General features: G+C 37.8%; 1 protein-coding gene across 1 annotated transcript in view; it reads left to right on the plus strand.

The window, feature by feature from the left end:
* osbpl11 (oxysterol binding protein-like 11) overlaps window positions 1-20,068 on the plus strand; it is a 39,771-nt gene extending 19,703 nt beyond the window's left edge. The window contains exons 10-13 of the mRNA XM_056465683.1: window positions 8,203-8,389; window positions 9,874-10,056; window positions 12,060-12,213; window positions 15,626-20,068. Of these exons, the coding sequence (XP_056321658.1) occupies window positions 8,203-8,389; window positions 9,874-10,056; window positions 12,060-12,213; window positions 15,626-15,709 (608 nt within the window). The 3' untranslated portion in view covers window positions 15,710-20,068. The remainder of the gene's footprint in view (window positions 1-8,202; window positions 8,390-9,873; window positions 10,057-12,059; window positions 12,214-15,625) is intronic.
* Window positions 20,069-21,746: the final 1,678 nt, after the last annotated feature.

Here is a 21,746-nt window from a genome sequence, read left to right on the forward strand (position 1 = left end):
ATATAAATATAATATTCATGTAATATTTAATGTAATATTTATAGTAAAATGTACCATGTATATACTTCTGTATATAGTATATAAAATGTTTACTATGCATTGTACGTTTGACTATAAATATATAAATAGATATTCATTCATTTATTTTCTTTTGGGCTTAGTCCCTTTATTAATCTGGGGTCGCAATTTATCTCACTCAATTCCCCTACACCTTATGTCTTTGGACTTGTGGGGTAAACCGGAGCACCCAGGTGAAACCCATCCGAACACGGGGAGAACATGCAAACTTCACACAGAAATGCCAACTGACCCAGTCGAGGTTTGAGCCAGCGACCTTCTTGCTGTGAGGGGACAGCGCTATCCATTGCGCCACTGCGTCGCCTATAAATAAATAGTACCATGTATATACTCCAGTCACTGTAAATCATATATTTTGACAGAAAAAGTATTAATAAGCCTCATTTCGGAGCTTGTAAATCTGTCATGTATCAGCTTATCAGATCTGCATTTCTTAGGAGCCACATCTACTTATTTACATAATCATTACAGTTTAAAGGTGTTTCCCCACCAGTGGTGCGTTTCTCAAACAACGACGTAACTCATGGCTGAACTATCATAGTACGATGCATCGTTTGGAAAAAGAATGATGTAGTGAGGAGTGTTTCCCAAAACCCATAGTTTCTCTGTCGCAGATCCATCGTTTGAATCACGTTAGTTTTAATGTAAAACGCCCATAATGATGCTCTAAACGGGGAGGTAACAAATTCTTTAGAGAAGAACTCTATAATCTCTTTGTGCAAATTATATTGTTTTACACGCACACACATTTAAAAAAAAATTCAAATATTAGTTTTGGTAAAAACATGCACTCGCTTTCCATATTAATTGAAATGTATGTAAACGACACATATAGGGCCTGTGTTTACTTTACAAATATTATTGAGAATATTCCATAGTCTATTCTAAATTAACATAAAATCACTTACAAAAGCTCACACTTATTCTAATGTCATATATACAGTAGGTAAGAGTTCAAAGTGACTATTACCGCCGGTCCTTATACCGCCGCCGTTTGAAATAACTGCTGCTCTGTTTTTAGTGTAGGACCGCAGTTTGTGAAAAAGCCGCCAGGGGGCGCAAAGGGACGGGATGCGAACGGAAAGAAATAGCCTTTACAGCAGCTTTAAATATGCTACTGTCCTTGTAAATGATATTAAACAATAGGTCAAAGCATTATAAGTCCTTCATTAATCATTTAAAATTTGTTAACACACTTTATTGTAAACTTTTTAAGTGCAAAGAGGACTCGTTTTGGAATTAAAGAAATAAAAGACAACTAACATGAAAGCACAAACATTCAGTACAATAAGTAGTCTTAAATAAATAAATAAAGCAGTCTTTTAGCCTGCTTTTAGTGTTTGCCGTTTTGATAGGACTAAGACAAGACTTTTTCATTTATGTTTTTATTTATGTTTTTATTTACATTTTCGTTGTTGATTATATTTTACTATCTTATTTTATGTCTAAATTATTGTACATAATAATAAACGAATAATGAAAATAAATTAATAATGAAAATATGCCTAAATAAATAATTTATTTAAAGATATTGCGGCGAAACACTGAGAAACGGTCAGGGGCATGGTCTAAAGAGCTTAAGTTGAATGCTGCTTCATCAAAAGCAAAAAAAATAAATTGACCTACCTTAAGCAGATCACTAAAAGTATAATAAAAATTATTTTTTTCTCTCTCTCTCTCTCTCTCTCTCTCTCTCTCTCTCTCTCTCTCTCTCTCTCTCTCTCTCTCTCTCTCTCTCTCTCTCTCTCTCTCTCTCTCTCTCTCTCTCTCTCTCTCTATATATATATATATACATATGCACATATTACAATTGTAAAATAGTCTAAAATGCATGTGTTATGAAGCGGACAGGAGACAGAGGTAAGGAAACGTTAGGGTGTTTATTAAATGACAACAAGGAGCACATGAAGGATAGCCAGGAGGATCAGGAATGATGTTGGGGTCTTTTCCTCCGTGGCTGGGTAACAGGAATACACGAGGATGGACAGCACACACCAGATACAGCTGACAGAGGATGACACAGACTTGGAAGGACTGGAAGACAGGACGATTCGGGTGGACCAGGAAGACTAGGAGGAATACAAAGAGAACAGGTAAGTAAAGCGTTTGTTTTAGCTGAGGATGACTACGCTGAGTGGTCGCTCAGTTGTCCGCTTTCGTCGAGACGAGCCCGGACAATGAGCGACTGGAGTGCTGTGCTTTTATCTGGTGCTCGTGAATGTGATGCAGCTGTGTGCTCATTAGAAGTCAGGTGATGGTGATCTTCGTGAGTGGGGATCGTGAGAGCCTGACCAATCCGTGACAGTACCCCCCTCCCCAGGGCCCGCTCCTGAGGGCCGACACCTCCGACGCCGTGGTGGTCTCCCTCTGCCTCTAGGCGCTGGGAACTCAGGGTGGCTCTCATGAAACTCCACCATGAGACTAGGATCGAGAATATCAGCTCTGGGAACCCATGTCCTTTCTTCGGGGCCGTACCCTTCCCAGTCCACCAGGTACTCCAACTGGCCACCACGACGTCGGGAACGCAAGATCTCCTTCACTGCGTAGACGGCTCCTTCTTCTAGGAGCAGTGGAGGAGGGGGTTCCTCTTCGTGGTCAGGCTCTGTGGAGGGAAGAACAGGATCGTGATAGGGTTTCAGGAGTGATACGTGGAATGTAGGGTGAATACGGTAGTGAGAGGGTAATTGTAGTTTGTAGGTGACGGGGTTAACCTGTTCCACGATGGTGAAGGGACCAACAAATCGGGGACTTAACTTGCGAGAGGGCAGTCGCATGCGTATGTCCCGGGTGGATAGCCACACCTTTTGTCCGGGTGTGTATCTGGGTTCTTCAGACCTTCTTCTATCGGCGGTTACCTTGCTTCGACGGACTGCCCTCTGCAGATGTTGATGAGCCTCGTCCCAGACTCTCTCGCTCTCCCGGAACCAGTGATCCACTGCGGGGACATCAGATGGTTCGCCATCCCAGGGAAAGAGCGGTGGTTGGAAGCCCAGGACGCACTGGAATGGCGTGAGTCCGGTGGAGGGTTGCCGCAGTGAATTTTGGGCATATTCTGCCCAGCCCAAATACTGGCTCCAGGAGCTCTGGTGACCACTGCAGAAGGTCCTCAGGAACCGTCCCACCTCCTGAATCTTCCTCTCTGTCTGCCCGTTGGTTTGGGGATGATATCCAGAAGAGAGGCTGACGGCCACACCTAGGAGCTTGAAGAAGGCTTTCCATAGACGTGAGATGAACTGTGGACCTCTGTCCGACACAATATCTTCTGGAATACCAAATGACCTGAAGACTTGATTAAAGATATTGTCGGCTGTTTCAAAGGCTGTGGGAAGACCTTTCAGAGGGATTAGTTTGACAAACTTTGAGAATCTATCTACGATGACTAGAATACAGGTATTACCTTCTGACGAGGGGAGGTCAGTGATAAAGTCCACTCCTAGGTGTGACCAGGGACGGTTCGGAATCGGCAAGGGATGGAGCTTTCCAGCGGGTAGATGACGTGGGCTCTTGGATTGGGCACAGTCCTTACAGCCCTGAACATATTGCCTCACATCCCTTGCCATGTTTGGCCACCAGAATCGTTGGGATACTAGCGAGAGAGTATTGTTGATCCCTGGATGTCCAGTGCCTAGCGAGGTATGTAAGGAGTGGATCAGATCTACCCGGTGTTCAGGTGGTATGAACTGCCGATGAGGAGGGCATCCCGGCGGAGCAGGGGCTTCCGGAGTGGCAACGACTGGAGGAGCGTTCCAGGTGATCGGACAAATGGAGATGTGTTCGGGAAGAATCTTCGTTGGGAGTTCTTCATGATCGTGATGCTCGTGTAAACGAGAGAGAGCGTCTGCTCTTAGATTCTTGGGTCCTGGACGATAGGAAATGGAGAAATCAAAACGTGAGAAGAAAAGTGACCATCTGGCTTGACGTGGACATAGTCTCTTGGCCTCTTTGATATATTGGAGGTTTTTGTGATCTGTGATCACCTGGAACGGATGTTTGGCTCCCTCCAACCAGTGACGCCACTCCTCCAAGGCTAGCTTGATTGCTAGAAGCTCCCTGTCTCCTATGCTGTAATTCTGCTCCGCCGGGCTCAACTTCCGAGAGAAATAGGCACAGGGATGCAGTCGGGGCGGTGTATCATGATGTTGGGATAATACTGCCCCGACGCCGGTGGTGGATGCGTCCACTTCCACCACGAAAGGAAGATTTGGGTCAGGATGAGTCAGGAGTGGGGCCCTTGTGAACTCCTTCTTAAGAAGGCGGAAGGCTGCGGCTGCTTCTTTGGTCCACTCCAGTCCTTTGGGTTTACCCTTGAGGAGATTAGTGAGAGGTGATGTAATCCTGCTGTAGTCCTTGATAAACCGTCTATAAAAGTTAGCAAACCCAAGAAACCTCTGGAGCTCCTTAATGGAAGTGGGTTCTGACCAGGATAGAACAGCCTCAATTTTCTTCCCATCCATACGTATACCGGTTTGGTCAATGATGTATCCCAAGAAATGAATCGACTTCTGGTGGAATGAGCATTTCTCCGCTTTGAGGTAGAGGTGATGTTCTCTCAATGTGTGTAGGACCTCCGCAACGTGTTGGCGATGTTCGGCCTCACTCCGGGAGTAAATGAGGATGTCATCTATGTACACTATTACAAAGTGGTGAAGAAACTCCCGGAGGACTTCATGAATGAAGTTTTGGAATACGGAGGGGGCGTTGACCAGACCGTAAGGCATGACCTCATATTCATAGTGGCCAGTAGGGGTCACGAATGCTGTCTTCCATTGGTCCCCCTCACGTATTCTTATCAGATTATACGCGCTGCGGAGGTCCAATTTAGTGAAGACTTTAGCTTCTCGGAGCTGTTCCAAAGCGGCTGGTACCAGAGGAAGGGGATATCGGTATTTTACTGTACCGTTATTTAGGACCCTGTAGTCGATGCATGGACGCAGCCCTCCGTCCTTCTTGGCCACAAAGAAGAAGCTTGAGGCGGCTGGTGATTTTGAGTGACGTATGTACCCCTGACTCAGAGCCTCCCTTATGTAATCTTCCATTGCCTGATTCTCTGGAAGCGAGAGCGGGTAGATCCTACCTCTTGGCAACTGGGCATCTGGAACTAGGTCGATCGCGCAGTCCCATGGCCGATGCGGCGGTAGCTGGGAAGCTCTCTTGGGGCAGAAGACATCATGAAAGGAGCTGTACTCCTTAGGAATGTGGATAGACTGCTTCTCAGGAGGACTCTCGACCGATGTTGTAAACAAAGAAATGGGGTTCCGACCTTGAAGAGGGAGATTTGGAAAACAGGTAGGTGTACATCCAGATCCCCATTTCTTTATCTCTCCTGTGCCCCAAGAGATGATGGGATCGTGCTTCACCAGCCACGGGCGCCCTAGAATGATGTCCATATTTGCACCCTCCAGAACCAGAAATTGAATCCTCTCTTGATGTAACAACCCCACTTGAAGAAGGATGTCTTCGCATTGTCGATGGATACGGGTCGAAGATCGAGTGCACTGGGTTATCGGTTGTATCTGGTATATATGCGAGGACGCCTCAGTACGTAGGTGGAGTTGACGACAGAGGGATTGGGAGATGAAGTTCCCTGCTGACCCGGAGTCGATGAGGGCTGTGACAAGGAGAGAAATAGAGGCAGTAGTTATTTGTACGGTGGTAGTAAGTGGTCAACAACGATCTCTCATTCCATCCACTTGCAGCTGCTAGAGTGCGAAACCGGAGAGCATATTCCTGTGTAGATAGAGTACCTTGCTTTAGATGATACAGCTGCTCTCCAGCGGCTACTTCCCCATCAGAACGTCCAAACACCTCTTTGAAATACTCCGTGAAGGTAGTGATGGAATTCATGACCGGCCCGGCTTGGTTCCAGATCGTCTCAGCCCATTTAAGTGCAGGCCCAGAGAGTAGTGATACGATGTAGGCGATCTTTGACTTATCTGTGGGATATAGAGAAGGTTGCATTTCGAATATGAGGGAACATTGTAACAGAAAACCATTGCACTCCCCCGCTCCGCCTGAGTAGGGCGCTGGTCGGGCCATGGGACTGGAAGGAAGGGCCGAAGAAGAAACTGTGGAGGCGGAAGTGCTCGGTGCTGGTGGTGCGTTGGAAAGTGGAGCTGGTGGCTGTAGAATCCGCTTCAACTGGTCCACCAGCTCTTGAAAGTGATCGGGGGTGCTCATGTTGTCGTCGTTATTGGTCCGGGCTTCTGTTATGAAGCGGACAGGAGACAGAGGTAAGGAAACGTTAGGGTGTTTATTAAATGACAACAAGGAGCACATGAAGGATAGCCAGGAGGATCAGGAATGATGTTGGGGTCTTTTCCTCCGTGGCTGGGTAACAGGAATACACGAGGATGGACAGCACACACCAGATACAGCTGACAGAGGATGACACAGACTTGGAAGGACTGGAAGACAGGACGATTCGGGTGGACCAGGAAGACTAGGAGGAATACAAAGAGAACAGGTAAGTAAAGCGTTTGTTTTAGCTGAGGATGACTACGCTGAGTGGTCGCTCAGTTGTCCGCTTTCGTCGAGACGAGCCCGGACAATGAGCGACTGGAGTGCTGTGCTTTTATCTGGTGCTCGTGAATGTGATGCAGCTGTGTGCTCATTAGAAGTCAGGTGATGGTGATCTTCGTGAGTGGGGATCGTGAGAGCCTGACCAATCCGTGACAGCATGGTCTAATCAGAAATAAAGGAAATTAGTTATATTTAATGCATAAAATAGGCTAGCCTTTCTATAAATTGAGTTTAATTGATTTGAAACTTTTAATTGCATTTTAACGTCCTGTATAAATAATAAAAGTTGCATCAGATTGACGAAAAAACGAATATTAATACCTGCAAACAGGGCCACGGTTACTTTTTTTTCACTGACTGGCAAACGCGTCAGAAAAAAACTGCTGAATCTCTGCGAATATTTGGTTAACTTATAAAACAAATGTCTGGTTTAGTGATGTTAGTAATGCATAGAAAAATGTAAATGTAAAAAAAATTTAAATCATATAAATAAATAAATAAATAATGTGACTATTTATTAAGAAATGAAAAAAAAATCATGCTTTAAAAATGATATTGATGATGATGGTGACTTTTATTTATTTATTTATTTTATTATTAATATTTTTTAAATTATCATTATTATTATTATGTAGGATATTGTTTCTTTTTATTATTATTATTATTATTATGTAGGATATTGTTTCTTTATTATTATTATTATTATTATTATATAGGATATTGTTTCTTTATTATTATTATTATTATTATTATTATGTAGGATATTGTTTCTTTTTTATTATTATTATTATTATTATTATGTAGGATATTGTTTCTTTTCTTTTTTCTTTTTTTTTGAGAAGTCTACTTTTACAAACTTGATACATGCAAACCACTGCAGAAATGTTCTAACCAACAGGCCAATGCCATATACAGTACAGACACTTAATAAATAACCTACTATGAATTAAAAGCATTAACATATGCTATGTTTTTTTGTTTTCACAAGCTTTGGAGATGTAGCGTAAATTCTGCTTTTAAATACCTACAGTATAGTCACCTATAGCTTTCATCATGAGATACGGTTGTGTTCAAAATTACATCAATGTTTTCAAAGTGCACTGCAAAGGGAGTGCAATTGTAAACATGAAGATCGCTAAAACTGAACTGTAAAAATACTTTGAAAGGAAATTACACCTAAGAGTGTTGACTTAAAAATCATTCCAAGTTTAAATTTTGAAGCGTTCTAAATGAATAGGGCAAAGGGGGGATAACTGGGAATAGAACACAGCCAGGAACTGTTTCTAACTACAGCTCCAGAGGTGTAGTTGCAAGCAAAGAAGTTTGCGATGCAGTTTGTGAATGTTCGTTGGAACGATGGATTTGGGAAACGGCAAATCAACTAACTATGTTTGTAACAACACAACTTGCAGCCTTAGTTGGGTAACAATGGTTTTTGGAAACACACCCCAGAATGAACTTTACCCAAAAATGTACTTTGGCATGCTGTTTTAAAACTCCCGAAACACTAAAAACATTTATTTGCTTTGTTTTCTTCCACACCTGTTTAACAGCTTTAGTATATGAAATGGGGATCTTTAAGAAATGTTCTTCCTGTTCTGACAGGTAATCTAAACCTACTGGAGCATGGAGAAGAATACACTTTCAGTCTGCCCTCTGCCTATGCCCGCTCGATCCTCACCGTGCCCTGGGTTGAGCTGGGAGGAAAGGTCAATGTCAACTGCACCAAGACAGGCTACTCTGCAGTCATTACCTTCCAGACAAAGCCTTTCTATGGGGGCAAACTCCACAGGTCAGGATCACACTACATGGCTCCCTTAGGTTTTCAGTGGAAGGAGCTTAATGTTTTGTCGTTTATCAGCAAGTATTAATGTAAGTTGATTGGAAGTGGTAATAAAAATATTTTAAGATTAAGAAGCTCTTGAAAGTTCTCCGGTTCTCTAGATTTGTTTGATCTATAACTTGTGGGTTTGAGTAAAATTGTAATATTTATTCAAATTGTCATTTAGAGCATTTTTTGTTTGTTCTCAGAACTTTCTCAACCGACTGTTGGTCAGAATAGCAAATGAGTTTAGGTAGGTTAAGTAAATGGGCTTTTTTGACTATTTAGTAAGGTATTGCTATTAATTCTGAAGTTTTGATTTTGCCATCCAGCATGTATGAAGAAACATTAATTGAGATTAAATGAATATTGTGTCATATCTCACCTCCTTTTCAGCAGCTTATATGGGCATTCTTTCCTCCACAAATTTCACATGTAGATTAGTGAAATCCGAAACTGATTTATTGAAGTGTATTAGATTTATTCATCTGTTTAAAAGAGCAAAAGAGAACTCGTGCTGTTCTATAAATGCGTTCAAGACGGAATGCAACCTCGACATCTAAAGCCATGTTTTAGCACAAGGTGTGCACATAAATTACTGAAGACATGCAAAAATGCATCAGCACACAGAGGTTACAGGTTTTTCACATAGATCCTCAGTTTTTCTGCAATGAACATAAGGAGTTCAGAATGAAACGACATGTGTAATCGTAAATTGGATCTTAAAGTGACAGCATGGTATACAGTATTCCTGATGCTGACTGTTTACTATTAATCAAACAACAAAAGACAAGGACAAAATCACTCACTGCTTTTAACTGAAGGAATTTTGTAGTTTTATTAAGAAACAAATTAAGTGTCATTCTTCCAGAGAAGACTGCTTAAAGCACGGTTTGTTTAATCTGTAAATTTTTATTCTATTGTTTTTTTTTTTAATTCCTATCCGTCATTTTGAGCATTTGTTCTTAGTTTGTTTGTTACTCTGTTCCCGTCCCTTTTAATATTCAGAATTGTGAAATTTCATGATCTTTGAAATATATAGCTGTGATGGAAACCTTGTTATTAAGGAAAAAAATATATGGATACAAAAAATATAGTCTACTGATAATATTTTTAAATAATCATGATTGCAATTTCTGTCAAAAGTCAAAGTGTGAAGCAAACATCTTTTCTTCTGCACGGTGATGTACATCTGAGTGAAAGAGATTATAGAAAAAGGTTGATTAATTAGGAGCGAGCTAAAGCCAAAATATTTCCCCAGAGACTCTGACGTTTTGTTTTTATTAACATCGTCAATGGCAGAAAATCATATGCATGCATGAAACGATAACATGCATTTTACTTTAAGGCTGAATTTAAATGATCAAGTGATATGGAGTTTTTCACAGCGTGAATTCTTGAATCAGAAAGTTGAGCCAGTGGACTGTAACCGAAGCCTGTGCTTTGTTCCTCAGAGTGAATGCCGAGGTCAAACACAACTCCACCAACGCAGTGGTGTGCCGCGTGCAGGGCGAGTGGAACGGTGTGCTGGAGTTTGCCTACACCAGTGGGGAGACACGCATCGTAGATGTTACCAAACTCCCCGTCACCAGAAAAAGAGTACGACCCAATGAGCTGCAAGGACCCTATGAGTCCAGGTAACACCAGCCAATCAGTTCATGCAAACAGAAGTTATTGTCATATTCATTATTGACGTGTCAAAGGTGTTTTAATGTCAATATGATATCTCATATCTTTAAAATGAGCAAACAGAGCAGCATAAAATGAACATCAAAATGAAAATAACTCAGTTAAAGGAGTAGTTTCAAAAACAGATTGAGTAAAATATTTGTTGCAGTGGTGTGAAAGAGTATTTGCCCCTTACTGATTTCTTATTTTTTTGCAAGTTTGTCACATTTTCATATTTCAGATCATTAAACAAATTTAAATATTAGTCAAAGATAACACGAGTAAACACATCATGCAGTTTTGAAATGAATATTTTATTATTAAGGGGATAATAGATCCAATTTGCAAAGCCCTGTGTGAAAAAGTGTCATGCCCAAGTGTTAGAATTATACCATGGCCGTTGGAGGAGGAGGCCTTTTTTCTTCTAGGGGGGTTGCTGTTGCATTAAACAGCAATGTATTAACAAAAAAATCTATAAATATAAAACAAATATTTATATAATTGTATCTAATATTACACAGTGGGCTAAATGAACAAAACACAATCGTTTCGGTTTACTTTCTCTCTTAAAAGCGCTTGTTTTCCCATCAATTACTTTCTTTGACCCTTGAAAATATCTTTTGAGAGATTTACATGCACAAACAACAGCAGTCTAAACAACAGAACATCACTGTTTAATTTTACCTGAAGTGCTTCTGCGAGAGGAATACATTCATTTATATAGAATCACCAATATGTTTCACTCAACAACAAAATAAATAACCTTGTCATGTAGCCTATCCTTTTTTTATTCGCTTTATAAGCTCTAGATGATGGCATTAAGGACAGCGTATGCTTTTTTTTTATTTTACTCAGGGATATAGAACGTCATGGGATCTTACTATTTACTACAGTAAAACATAATCGCAAAAATGAAAGCAACACCAGTGAAACGGGTTCAGTTTTGTCATGTTTACCTACTTTCAGCTTAATTGTCCAACATGTTTACAGAAATGTCACGGTGTTTAAAAAAAAAAAAGAACATTGCATTGGCCTACTGTATGAAGCAAATAAAACGAAACACAACGTTGCATCATTTGTTTCAGAAAATTAATAAGCAGTGTCTAAGCATCCATATAAAAGCATCTGGCTGTCAGTCTATAACATGACTTTGGACTTTGCTCCTCAGTGTCCCCACACCTTGATGCTCATGACAAGAATAGCATTTTAAGTGAGGTGTAAATCGCCATCATGCATGAATGAAGGATTTTTTTGCACTTTTACAAATAAAAATCCATGATCACATTACACAATACGGAAACCGCACATCAAAATAACACATTGTAAATATTTTTGAGACCCCCCAAAATTCATGTTTTTAGGGGGCGCAAATCATGTTTTTAGGGGAACCCATGCCTTATTTAGGGGAGTCGAGCTCTCCTTAGCTTCCCTGTAGTTTGCACCCTGGTTATTCCCCTATGTTAAAACAGCTTAACTCTGGTTAAGAAATCACTTAAATAGGACCTGCCTTATAAAGTGAAGTAGACCAAAAGATCCTCAAAATTAAGATATCTTTCTGAGATCCAAAGAAAATTAAAAACAATCGAGAAGGAAAATAGCTGAGATCTACCAGTCTTGAAATTGTTACAAAGCCATTTCTAAAGCTTTGGGACTCCAGTGAACCACAGTGAGAGCCATCATCTATAAATTGATAATAGGCCTAAGTTGCCTCCGTTATCGTTGATTAATATTTAAATTTGTTTGATGATCTGAAATAAAGTGTGACAAACATGCAAAGAATTACGAAATTCATTAGGGGACAAACACTTTTTTACACCACTGTAACCATTACTTTGAATGAACTATTCCTGTATGCAAAAGTCATAATAATGCTTTCTTGATATCTTTGGATTTAAAAGCGTTTACCAGAAGCACGTTTATATGGAACAAAGGATCTGTTAACATGTGATGATTTTTTTTTTCTTAATTAAAGGCGACTTTGGCAACATGTGACCGAGTCTCTGAAGGAACGGGATATGGATAAAGCCACCGAACACAAGCGCTTCCTGGAGGAGAGACAGAGGAAAGAGGAGAGGCATCGTGCTGAGACACAGACACCATGGAGGACCAAATATTTTGAACGCAAAGTAAGAGCACTTCTGAACCTTGTATCGTTTTCTAAAATCATGGATAGAAACTGCAGTTAGGGAGGAGATTGCGTTGTTCCAGATTGAGTGCATTCAGTAGTTGTTAACATTACAGTAATCAATCCATTTCTTCATACTTGCCTTGTTTCACTGTTAGTTTTTATGTACGTTACAAATACTACATCCGATTTTTCTTAATTTTTAACATATCCCACTCTTGGCTAGTTTGCACAATCACTCAATTACAAAAAAGGCCAAAATCAAGTCCCATGATGCATTGGGCCTAAATTGTCTGTAATTTTTCACATGGAAATTGGGTGTGAAAGAGATAAAGAGTTAACTTCAGATGCTGAGCATTAAGATCTGAAAAATCTGAAACTTCTGTTTATATCTTCCTGAAGATGATGGTTTTTAACTTTGCCTTTTCTTCGAAATACTGTGCTTTACACTTTGCAATAAGGTTCCATTAGTTCATTTTAGTTAATGTATTTACTAACATAGGCCAAGAGTGAACAATACGTGTAGATCATTTATTAATCATAGTAAGTTCAACATTTACTAATGCAGTGGATCTCAAACTTTTTTCACCAAGTACCACCTCAGAAAAAAAAGGTCTCTCCAAATACCACCATAATGAGCAGTATTGAAATACAGTAGCATAGTAGGCCCAGTAAACTGTACAGTTCAAAACATGGCAGATTAATTCCTATTATTAAGAATATTTATTATTATCAGCCACTTTAAACCTTATAAATACTTTGAACAATAACACTGTACTGTGCTTGTATGTAAAAAAACAAACAAACAAATAAACAAACAAAATAAAACATCAACGTTTAAATTGAAATGTGCTTTTAAAAGTTAAAAATGGTAGGCTACTGTTCTGAAAAAGTAAAAAAAAAAACTTGTGTAATTAAATGTAAAGTATTAACATATAGTAGCCTATTCATCAAAACCTGGAGATGTTGCTTGGACCTCATAAATATAGGCTATATGTCATCACATTGATATATAAATAATTTTTTAAATTTTTGTAGCATGTACATATGATATATTTGATTCCTCAGAGTACCACTAGAAGGAAGCCCACGTATTACTAGTGTTACATGTACCACAGTTTGAGAACCACTGTACTAATGCATTATTTAAAAACAGAGTTGTGCTTGTTAACATTAGTTAATGCACCGTGAGTTAGCAAGAACTACTTATGAATGACTTTATTTTCATGAACAGAGAATAAATGCTGTCATAAATGTATTTTTTCATACTTTATTCATGTCATTAAACACATGAACTAACATTAACTAATTGAGTGCTTCCAAAAACATGTTAGACTGATTTTACAGTCTTCTTCATATTATTATTATAACTCATATTTTTCAACTTCTTACATCTTAAATCAGGAATGGCCAAACTTTTTCTTATGAAGGGCCAAAAGCCAAACTTGATTGGGGCTAGTGGGCCGAAAGTAAATATAGTTGCCATGTGTAATTTCCTTATTTATTTATTAATATTTAAAAATAACTAGAAAACATAGCTTTATATTAACTAATACAGTATATATTTTTTACATCTCATTTAGATTGGAGTTACACTAGTTTTTGCCTCGATTTGCTCGATTTGTCTTCTTCATAGTCCAATATCCATCGAGTGACCGTATTTATATTTTTAAAAATCAGATTCATTTACAACATTTAATTTCAGTTTGCGTTTTTGTAGCTCACCAATAAAACAAACTAATAAAAAAAAGGCTATGTCAAATTAGAAATGACGATCTCTGTTAAGGCATTTTCCCCAACTCTCTCCATCATTCTCACTCTCTTCTCAGTTGGGATGGTGGGCGGCCAAATCAAAGGTTATAATGGGCCAACTTTGGCCCACGGGCCCTACTTTGGGCATCTCTGTCTATAATAAATTAAAGTGCTTTCTGAAGCTCAGTGTTAGTGACTTTGACATGAAAGCATTTTATAGAAAGACTTCTAGCATCTTTTTCCACTTCTGCTGATTGTTTTGGAATCAAAACATTCATTATACAGTTTCTCAAAGCTTATTTTCTGCAATATTTAATTCAATTTCCATTAGAAAAAAATCTTTTTTATCAAGGGCACCAGGGTGATGCAAACCTCATTTTTGGCTTACAAAAATACATTATTCACACAGCACTCTAAGGGCCATATTATACACCCGGCGCAATAAGGCACAACATTTGCCTTGCGATTTGTTGCTATTTTCAGACCAGAGCAACCCTAATTTTCACTTTCTGGGCCACGTTTTTTAAATGGCAAATCAATTTGTGCCACTTTGTGGACTCATGGGTGTTCCGGTCTGGAAAGGAGGTGTGTTAAGGTGCATTGTTGGCACGCCTTATTTTGAGGAACTGAAATAGGCCGCAACATTGACCAACTGAAAGCAGGTCTAAAGTCCAGGGCAGAGCACGTTAGTTATGTGCCTGTGTAGGACCAGAAGTGTCATGTTGCTTAATACACACAGGATGTACAACAATACACAAATATCTTTACATATTGTAGATTAAAACTTTACAAAAATTATTATTTTCTACATACCCTGTAAATATAAAAACCACTGCCTCCAGGCCTTCAACATGCCAGGGGGCTTTTTTTCAGTTTATACATGACAATTTGCATCTGTACAATGTTATTATTATTAGCAGTGTTATTTATTATATGCATATTTATATTTGTTTTAATAAAAACAAGTTTAGTTTTGTCCACCTGTCGGTTTTGGAGGCGTATATATCACCATATGGGGCATATGAATAGGAGGTATGTTTCGATAAACCTCCGTTGTTTTACCTCACTTCGTTATTATTGTTCATTTATTTGTTTGCTGGAGATTAGAACTGAATTTAGAAATAGTTTTGAAACAAATCTTTGTGCTTAAATATGTAAGCTAATGGATGTCTACAGTGGAGTGAGTTTCCTTACTCTATGAAAGTAAACGAGTAAAGTTTGAGAGTAAAAGTAAAGAGAAAGTAAAGAGGCCGAATGGAGAAGACTCACTCTTTATCCTCGCGCTGCAGATGGTCTGTTTAACTGTCTTCTCACTAGTGAAGCGTTCAGTTTTTCCATTTGCAAAGTCCGTCATGTAAATAGCAAATATGCGATGGCACAAAGCAACTGACTCTTAAAGGGAATGTGAGATGAGACTCTGATTGGTTTAATGCACGTTATGCTCAAAACACTCCCATAACTTATTAAGAGAATAAGCACAACCCTGTTTAACCATGCACCGGGGCACAGAGCATATTTTTCCATTTTTAAAATAGCAAAAGTTGATTCGGACATGCTCTGAATGCATTTGTGCTTTACACTTTGGGCCTAGATTGTTAAAATAGAGCCCTAAATGTATAATCTTTAGTAATATATTCTTTTTTTCTCTCTCTCTCTTCCAGGGTGAAGGCTGGATGTATTACCAACCACTGTGGAAAACAGCAGGCCAGAGCTCTTCCTCAGCCCCCCCTCCACAAAACCCATGATCTCTGACCCGTTAAGAGCTACATCCAGGCAATGTAAACCTCTGGTCTCACAGAAGAAGACATATGCTCTCCGTTGTATGATTCCTGAAACATTACTTCAGTTTGAGTGTTTCTTACACGCTTTGTGGACTTGCGGGTTTGCACTCTGATGTTTATATTTTGCATCCCTCAATGGTAAGATTTCTTTTTTTTTTTTTTTTGTAGTACCTACACCGTCAATGATTTTTCCGGTTATTCTTTGTTGATGTTGCCTTAACGAGTGTCGTATGTAACGAGCGCTGAGTACAGCGTGACGATTCTTAACGTGCGATGGTGTTTGAGGTGAACTTCTTAATCTAACCATACTGTGGTGTACTGTATTTTGACCACGGCGCGGTCAAAGTTTTCTGATTCTTTTAAAATCGTATATGACTTATCATGATTTATATGATATCAAATGAAATCCAGGAAGGTGGAGGCTGGTGAAGATGCGAGCTGGTAATGCTTAGCGGAGCCAGACGCAGTTTATAGTCTTGATGATCGAGAACCTGTCATCTTGGCTTTCGTATTATTATGTCTTTTTTTTGTTCTCGTCGAAGCTTGCCAGATGAAGTCTAGTGTTCGAATAATGGCCTGCTCTTTTGTTTCTGCTTGATGTTTGGTGAATGGTTGTGTCGGCTACTGATTCAGAGAGATTTTAAAGGGATAGTTCACATAAAAATGGCAAAATTCTGTCATATTTACTCACCTTTGTTGCTATTACTGCTATGGAAACGTAAATGGCCATTTAATTGAATGTTTTTCTCTGGATTTAGGGTGTTCTAACTGATAATGTTTTGATTTGAACTTTATAAGAGATGTTTTCAGTCATATATAGCAGTGTTTCTCAACCACGTTCCTGGAGGACCACCAACACTGCATGTTTTGGATGTCTCCCTTGTCTGTCACACCCATTACAGGTCTTTCAGTCTCTGCGAATGAGCTGATGATCTGAATGAAGTGTGTTTGGTTAAGGAGACAGGGAAAATGTGCAGAGCTGGTAGTTCTCCAGGACCATGGTTGAGAAACACTGATTTTTAGAATAAAACAAGTAAACATTTTTCTCAAATCCATATCATGGAAATTAAGTGGATTTTTTTTCCCATAGCAGTAGATTCTTATAGAATATCCATCCAATATCCTAAAAAAAATGACACGGCGGTGATTAAATGTAAATGAATTTTCATTTTTTTGGTTGAACTGTCACTTCAATGCTTTCATAGAGCACTTTAACATTTTAAACTTTAGAACAGAGCCTAATCTTCTATATATGCACAGTCTCTTGTAAACGCAACCTGATCAGACAGTATTATTGGAAATGTTAAAGCAATCTGATCTATCAAAGTCATGCGTGGTATAATTTCTTGATGAATTCAGACCACTATACTTTCCACTTAGATTCTACCTCGATTGACATTGATAATAGACTTTTTTAAAGTTGTATATTCACCCCAAAATTAAAAACTGGACATGATTTTCTCACTTTCTTAACTTATGTAGCTTGTATGACATATTAAAAGTCTTCTGACATTGACATTTAAAGGGATAATTCACTCAAAAATGAACGTTTTGGTCATTTTACACAAGCTTTACTTGTTCAAAACCTAGTTGAGTATTTTCTTCTGTTTTGAAAAATGCCAGTTTCTGTCATCAATTGACTTCCATAGTATTTTTCCCTATTATGGAGATTAGTGGGTGCCAGCAACCAGCATTTTTCAAAATATCTCCTTTTGTGTTAAATAGAAGAAAGAAACTCATAAAGATTTAAAAGTGTATATGAGGGAGAATAAATGAAGTCATTTTCATCATTCCTTTAATTTATATTATGTTATTGTTAAAAAAATAATTATGTAATTTTTAGATTTTGGTTTACCCGGCTGAATAATAAGAATAATGTAAAATCATCCTGTTTTGTTTGATCATATTTGGTGTCCGATCTGGTAAGCAAAAAATACCAGCTCGGTTTTAGAAAAGTTTTCAGCACTTTTCAACTGGGTGGACTGGAAAACTAGGTAAGATTAAAAAAAACTGGACATGATTTTCTCACTTTCAAGTTATGTAGTGCATATGATGTATTAAAAGTCTTCTGACATTGAAATTTAAAGCCGTAATTCACTCAAAAATGAACATTTGGACATTTTACACAAGCTTTACTTGTTCAAAACCTATTTCAGTTTCTTTCTTCTGTTAAACACAAAAGAAGATACTTTGAAGGCTGGCACCCATTGACCTCCATAGTATTTTATGTCCAGCATTTTTCAAAATATCTTCTTTTGCGTTCAACAGAAGAAAGAGACTCATACAAGTTTAAAGCTGTATGAGGGAGAATAAAAAAATTACCTCATCAATTATCTCATATCATTTAAAGATCTGTCTGTAACTACTTTGATTTTTTTGGTCTATTCTGCTTCAAAAAAATAATAAAATATAAATAAATAAATAAAATAAAAAAATAAAAATAAAATGAAACAAACAATAATAATAATAATAATAATAATAAACTAAAATTAACCTGTTGTGCTTAATCTTAGTTGGTCTCCAAACCTGGTCAGCCAAAAACACCAGCCTGGTTTTAGAGAAGTTTTCACCACTTTCAACTGGGTGGATTGGAAGACTAGCTAAGACCATCAAACTTGTTTAGGCTGGTTTTTCAGCACTTCTATTGAACACAAAAGAAGATGTTTTGAAAAGTGCTGGTTGCTGGCACCCAATGATTTACACAATTGGAAATAAAATACTATGGAAGTCAATGGGAGTCTGCAACTGGCATTTTTTCAAGGCTGTTTTGCTTGATCATAGTTGTTCTCCAAACCTGCTCAGCCAAAGACACCAGCCTGATTTTAGAAAAGTTTTCACCACTTTCACACTGGAAGACTAGCTAAGACCACCAAACTAGTTTAGTCTGGTTTTTCAGCAGGTTATTAAAACCATCATGTGGGTTTTTGGAAGTCTGTGGTACATATTCACTTTGCCTATAAGGGAAAAGAGCAACCCTTTTCCTAGAAGATGAGCTTTGGAACAGCATGAAGGTGAATAAATGATTCCAGAACTTTCATTTTTGAGTGAATCGGATTTAGGACGCGTTCCTTTAAAATAAATAATAAAAACAGATTATATTTTTAGTTGGCCGGTCATGTTAGTGAGACGTTTTGTTTCTTTTTTTCTTTTCTTTTTTAGAAATGTAAGGATTCAGAGATGTTGAAACAGTTGTTTTTATCAGCTTCATCGTTCGGTCTGCCAGCAGGGAACAGTTGGAGTGACGGTGCTGGCTGAAAGTCTCGCATCTTTCATGTAAATCTCTGCTTCAAGCTCTTGGCATTGGTTGCGCTGAGAAACTCTTGGTGCCTTATTTGTGTTCGTCTTCCTTGTTCCACTTCACACAGCCGTCAGCTTAATCATTATAACAAGAGTACGATCGAAGCCACAGCCTTTGTACATATCTACTTTCGTTTTCCTGTCAGCAACGTACACTCAAGTCATTCTGCTGAGCCATCGACTGCACTGATGTTTTAAAGACACTCCCTGTAGCCTCACAAGATATGATTGAACAAATAAAATTGTTAATATATTGGAGGAGTTCAGGTGTTAGTCAAATTTTTGTTGTTGTTGTTGACTCTTTGATGCAAAAAGATGATTGAGCTTCGTGTCATGCTGAATGTCATTGTGCTCTTATCTAATTATAATTCTGCATGCAGCTTTGTGGTATAGCATTAATTTTAACAAACTTTGGGACATTTCAGGATCTAAGAATGTCACAATAGATGCACAATTTGTCAATGTGTATCCCTCTTTTAAAATGTGTATTCTTTTCAGATTATTTCCCAATTATTATTTAGTGGAGAGAGATTTTTCAATACATTTTTTAACATAGGGGAGAGCGGGGATAAAAGTAACAAAGCGATTTTCTCGAAGCCCTGACAGTATTTGCTTTCCAGGCTATAACAGCACATTCAACATGCAACCCTTGATGGAGCTGCCAAAAATCATGTGATATCGGGACCGTGTCCCACACTTAGCTCCAAATTTCTGTTTACAAGTGCAAAAAGTAAATTATTATAGCGGTTCTTTTTATCTTATTACAAGTTGTGTTTCCCTTTTCATGCATCACAGTAATGATCAATCTACAGGTTATTTAGCGCAATAACACATCCTGAAGTTAGCAATGTCTGAGTTTTTGAGTTTAAAAGTAAATCAGGTTTAAATGGCAAGAGTTCCTGTGGGGACGAAAGTAACACTCTTATTCATGTCTCACTGCTAATAGACCTATCTTATTTTTCACTTCCACATTAGAGTTTGCAGTGTTTTGATTCATATGTTTTTATAAAATTAATGCATATTGCCAATAATAATCAAAAATATTCCAGAAAATGTTAACATTTTGCATTGTTGGATTGCTTCTGAAATATTTGATTTAAAATGAAAATGCCCTTTAATATTTTTTGCTAAAATAAAGGATAAATATGTTTGGAGGGAGCATTAACAAGCTCATCGTCTGATATATTTTAAATAAACAAGATTAAGCCAGTAAATCTAGCAAATATTGTTGTGTTACTTCACCCACCCGTGTGTTACTTTCGTCCCTGCTAATGGGGTCAAAAGTAACAATGTGCAGCTTTTGTTTGAAGTGAAGTTATTTTGGAGTTGTTTCGCATTGATATAAAATAACACCTGATTTTGACAGACCACTCATGAGTTGGTAACCAAAGCAAAAATATATTTCTGCTAAAAACATTATCTTTTAAAATGAGTTTTTTATGAAAAAATTTTATTTTCTCCTCTAATTCTGTAAGTTCAATGCCCAGGAAGAAGGAGGTGGAGACCCAACAAACTTTTAAAGTTCAATTTTTAATGAAAAAAATAAAACAAAAGTAAAACATAATGTGCCAAGGCCTGGTCCTCTCTTGACTTCCACTCCGGTCTCTCCTCCTTTTATCATCCACAGCTCCTCTGTGAGACTTGAGACAGGTGGTAAAATAATTTTGACCTTAAAATGTTTTAAAAAAAATTAAAAACTGCTTTTATTCTAGCCGAAATAAAACAAATAAGACTTTCTCCAGAAGAAATAATATTATCAGACATACTGTGAAAATTTCCTTGCTCTGTTAAACATCATTTGGGAAATATTTAAAAAAAAAAAAAAAAAAAAAAATTCAAAGGGGGGCTAATAAATCTGACTTCAACTGTGTATATATGTGTGTGTATATATATATATATATATATATATATATATATATATATATATATATATATATATATATATATATATATATATATATATATATATATATATATACTGGGCTACTAATATTGACCTTAAATCTTTTTGCATAAGAAAAAATATAGGAAATACTATAAAAATTTTCCTTGGTCCGTTAAACATCACTTGAGAAATTAAAAAAATTAACAAACAGACAAAAGACAAACACAGGTACTGCAGAATGTAATAATAAGGAATGCACAGACACATTATGAATATATATTTTATGTAGTGATTACTGTACAGTCGTGAAGCCAGTTCACACTAGGAATGGGTTTGACACATCTTTATCTTCAGAAATGGGGAAAAAGCGTAACAGGTTGCCATATGTTCATCAGATCTTTTTGTAACGCGCAATCTGGTATGAATGAATCCTCCTGTTCCTCAAAGCAGCTGAGTAAACCTAAGAAGTCTTTAAAAATGCAGGTTGTTTAGTAATTAAACAAGTCAGTGTCATGCTTTTTCACTTTGTCTGGACCCGAGCTCATTGACATAACTAATCATTAGCTTGTTAAATCCTTTAAAAGTTCCCTTTTCATTCAATTATAAGTGAACTGATTATGATCAAAGTGTAGCCTTCATGTACATTTAATTCAATTCATCAGCTCAGTGGTTAACAAGGCTCAGTGCAAAAGAAACGTTCAGAGAAGAAGAATATTTTGTAGCTGTTTTAAAAGAGCTGAAATGAAACACAACTCTGATTGAGCACAAAAAATACATCTGATTGTTTTTTTGTCTAAAAACAGCAGTTATATTGCTGAT

The sequence above is a fragment of the Danio aesculapii genome, chromosome 9, assembly GCF_903798145.1.
Source record: "Danio aesculapii chromosome 9, fDanAes4.1, whole genome shotgun sequence".
Taxonomy (NCBI): domain Eukaryota; kingdom Metazoa; phylum Chordata; class Actinopteri; order Cypriniformes; family Danionidae; genus Danio; species Danio aesculapii.